Source organism: Gekko japonicus, unplaced genomic scaffold (genome assembly GCF_001447785.1).
Source record: "Gekko japonicus isolate JY-2015 unplaced genomic scaffold, Gekko_japonicus_V1.1 scaffold2374, whole genome shotgun sequence".
Lineage (NCBI taxonomy): Eukaryota > Metazoa > Chordata > Lepidosauria > Squamata > Gekkonidae > Gekko > Gekko japonicus.
The window spans coordinates 203,200-206,316 of record NW_015168116.1 but is presented as its reverse complement, the minus strand read 5'-3'; the positions used below and the strand labels follow the sequence as shown (position 1 = coordinate 206,316).

Below are 3,117 nucleotides of genomic sequence, written 5' to 3'. Positions count from 1 at the left end.
GCAAACCCTGCCCACCCTGCTTGCCCAGCACCTGAGGGGGGCCCTCCCCCCCACCACCTCCTGGCCTTTGTAGGAATTGCCCACTGAGGGGGGGGCCTGCCCCCTGCCCCTCCCCTGCCCCTCCCCTTCTTCCTGTGGCTCCTTTTAAAACAACATGCCTGAAACAATGGAGACCTGTGCGGTACAGAGAATCACTAGCAGCATTAATATTACAAAACATGTATTGGAAATAAAACGTCCAGACACACACACACACACACTCATTCAGCAAGGAGAGTGCAAAATGCCCTAACCCCCCCCTTTGCACATGTGCCCCAGCCAATGGATGTTCCCCCAAGGAAAGCTCTTTGGCGTAAAAGGTTTCCTGAGGGGCCTGAGCCAAGCCCCCGGGGGCCACCCCCTCCTCCTGCAGCGCCCAGACAAGAGCTCTCTGACTGCCTGGATGGAGTCAGCGCCTTTGAAAACGGTGTATGTGTGTGTGTGTGAGTGAACATTTTGCTCATTTCAAATCTCCCAAGAAAAATGCATTTCGCTTCTCTCCTGGCCCTTTTTCTCGCGCCAGAGCTGGGTGGACGAGAAGACCCCGTGGACCACGCGGTACGGCTCCATCGCCGGCCTGGCTGAACTCGGGCACGACGTGAGTAGCTGCGGGTGGCCCGGTGTGTGCTGGGAAGGACGGCCTGTCTGGGCGAGCCAGAAGCTGAACCTCCTCTGGCGCATGTTCTCCCCACTAGGTGATCAAGACCTTGATCCTGCCGCGGCTGCAGGTAGAGGGGGAGCGGGTTCGGGTGGTGCTCGAAGGGCCGGTCGTCAGCAACATCGACAAGATTGGAGCGGACCACGTCCAGAGCCTCCTGCTGGTAACCAGGGGGGAGGAGGGCGGTGGTGATGGGTTACGGTTGGATAGACCTCCCCAGCTGCCTTCCTAAGTCACGGCAGAGGCTGAGTGGACAAAGAGGAACAGTCTGGTGTAGTGGTTAGGAGCACAGACTTTAATCTGGGAGGACCGGGTTTGATTCCCCACTCCTCTTCCACATGTGGCTGCTGGTGTGACTTTGGGTCAGTCACAAGTTCTGTCAGAGCTGTTCTTGAAAAATAGCAGTTTCTGTCAAGAGCTCTCTCAGCCCCACCGACCTCACCGGGTGTCCGCTGCGAGGAGGGGAAGGGAAAGGAGTTTGTAAGCCGCTCTGAGACTCCTAGTGAAGGGGGGGGTATAAATCCAATCTCTTCTTCTACGGGATCAGACCAGTGAGGGTCCACCTAGTCCAGCATTCCTGTCTCACGCAGTGGCCAACCAGTTCTTTGGGAGGGAGGGAGGGCCAGCAACGTAGAGTCTGCCCTTTTGACCACTGCAGCCCACTGGGCTGACGCTTCCATGGAGCTCTCCATGACAACCCCCACGACCCCTCTCTCCCCCTCTCTGTCTCAGCAAGTTCAGGCCCACCCCATTAGCCTAGACGTGAAGGTGGGGGTTTTGTGCCATTTTGCATCGCCTGACACCTACCGGCATGGGCCTTCCCTGGCCACAGTGCCGCCCACTCACCCAGTTTGCGGAGGTCCTCTTGGCGCTCTTTGCAGTCAACCCTGCTAGGGTCACAGGACAGAGAGAGAGAGAGAGCGCGCTGCCCGTTGCTGGTAGGCAGGCAGGACCGGAACATTTGGACTCCACCTCGTGGCCACACATTCTTTCACACCAGGATTTCTCAGAGAAGAGGCTGGGGTGGTCTTCCAGGCCAGGAGGTGGGCTGGGGTCAGCTTTCACGGCTCACCACCTCTCTCCCTTCCCCTTCTGCAGAAGCACTGCGCTCCTGTCCTGGCCAAGCTGCGCCCTGCGCCTGACAACCCGGAGGCCTACCGAGCCGAGTATGGGCCCCTGGGCGCCCTCCTGTGCCCCCACGTGCTCAAGGCGCGCGCCCAGGCGGCTCTGCAAGCCCAGCAGGTGAACCGGACCACCCTGACCATCACCCAGGTGAGGCGGCAGCAGCAGCAGCACCTTGGCTTACCCGGGGGGGGGGGGGGTCCGGTCCGGCCCCGCTCCTCGGTCAGGAAGTCACCACCCTCCTCTTTGCCTCCAGCCTCGCCCCACCCTGACGCTCTCCCAGGCCCCGCAAGGGGCGGGCTCTGCTGCTTCCCGCACACCCAGCATCCTCAAGGTGCCCAGCTCCCTCACGCTGCCCATGCAGACCCTGGTCTCCACCCGACCGGCCACCCCCACACAGCCTTCGCCCCCTCCCACCAAGTTCATCGTCATGTCCTCTGCCTCCGGAACCTCCACTTCCCAGCAGTGGGGGGGCAGAGCGTGGGGCTGCCTGGGGGGAAGGGGGGGGCCTCTCCGGGCCTGGCCGCTCCTTGACTTCCTCTTCCCCGGCAACCCGTGCAGGTGATCACGCTCAGCGGGGCTCCCGCAGGGACCTCCACCTCCCCGGTCACCACCACCGTCCCCAGCACCCAGCCGTTGATGAAGCTGGTCTCGGGGGGGCAGGCGGCGCCCAGCCCCCCCGTCTCGGGCAGCGTCCAGAAGTACATCGTGGTCTCGCTGCCACCGGCTGCAGAAGGCAAAGGGGGGGGCAGCAGCCAGCTCTCGCCCTCCCCTTCCACTCAGTCTCCTGGCCTGGCCCTCTCCACGGGCGGCATCAAGCAAGAGCGGAGCGACAGCCCCCCGCCCCCCGCCAGCACCACCGCCGCGGCCACCGCCTTCCTGGCCAAAGCCAACGGGGGGGGCATGGTGCCCGAGTCCCCACAGCCTTCCCTGTAAGGACCGGGGGGGGGGGTTAGGGTTAGCGGCAGCCCCTCTCGTTTGGGCCCAGAAGCTGGGGGCAAAGGCAGTCCCCTCCCCCAGACCACCTTGTGCCAAGCTGAGCAGGACTTTGTGCAGGACCTCTCACGCACACACACACACCCCGGGGTGACATCACTTCCTATGTAAATAAATTCTCTTTGTTCTTTGATCAATCAGCCTCCTGTGGTTCTTGCCTGGCCCCCCAGGGAGAGCACCTTCCTGAGGAGGGGGGGGGGTCCCTCACCTTACTGCACACCTTGTCGTGCACGGGAGCTCCCTGCCCTGCTAGTTGGGTGAAGGGGGGGTGCGGCTCTGTTGGGGGGGGGGGGGGGGGACTT

The 3,117-nt window shown here is 62.8% G+C and overlaps 1 protein-coding gene across 1 annotated transcript in view; it reads left to right on the top strand.

Moving 5' to 3' along the window:
* The window catches only part of TAF6 (TATA-box binding protein associated factor 6), a 6,944-nt gene extending 4,038 nt beyond the window's left edge, over nucleotides 1-2,906 (top strand). Inside the window, 5 exon segments of the mRNA XM_015414868.1 lie at nucleotides 563-637; nucleotides 735-860; nucleotides 1,796-1,969; nucleotides 2,076-2,285; nucleotides 2,381-2,906. Coding sequence (XP_015270354.1) covers nucleotides 563-637; nucleotides 735-860; nucleotides 1,796-1,969; nucleotides 2,076-2,285; nucleotides 2,381-2,755 — 960 coding nt within the window. The 3' untranslated portion in view covers nucleotides 2,756-2,906.
* Nucleotides 2,907-3,117: the final 211 nt, after the last annotated feature.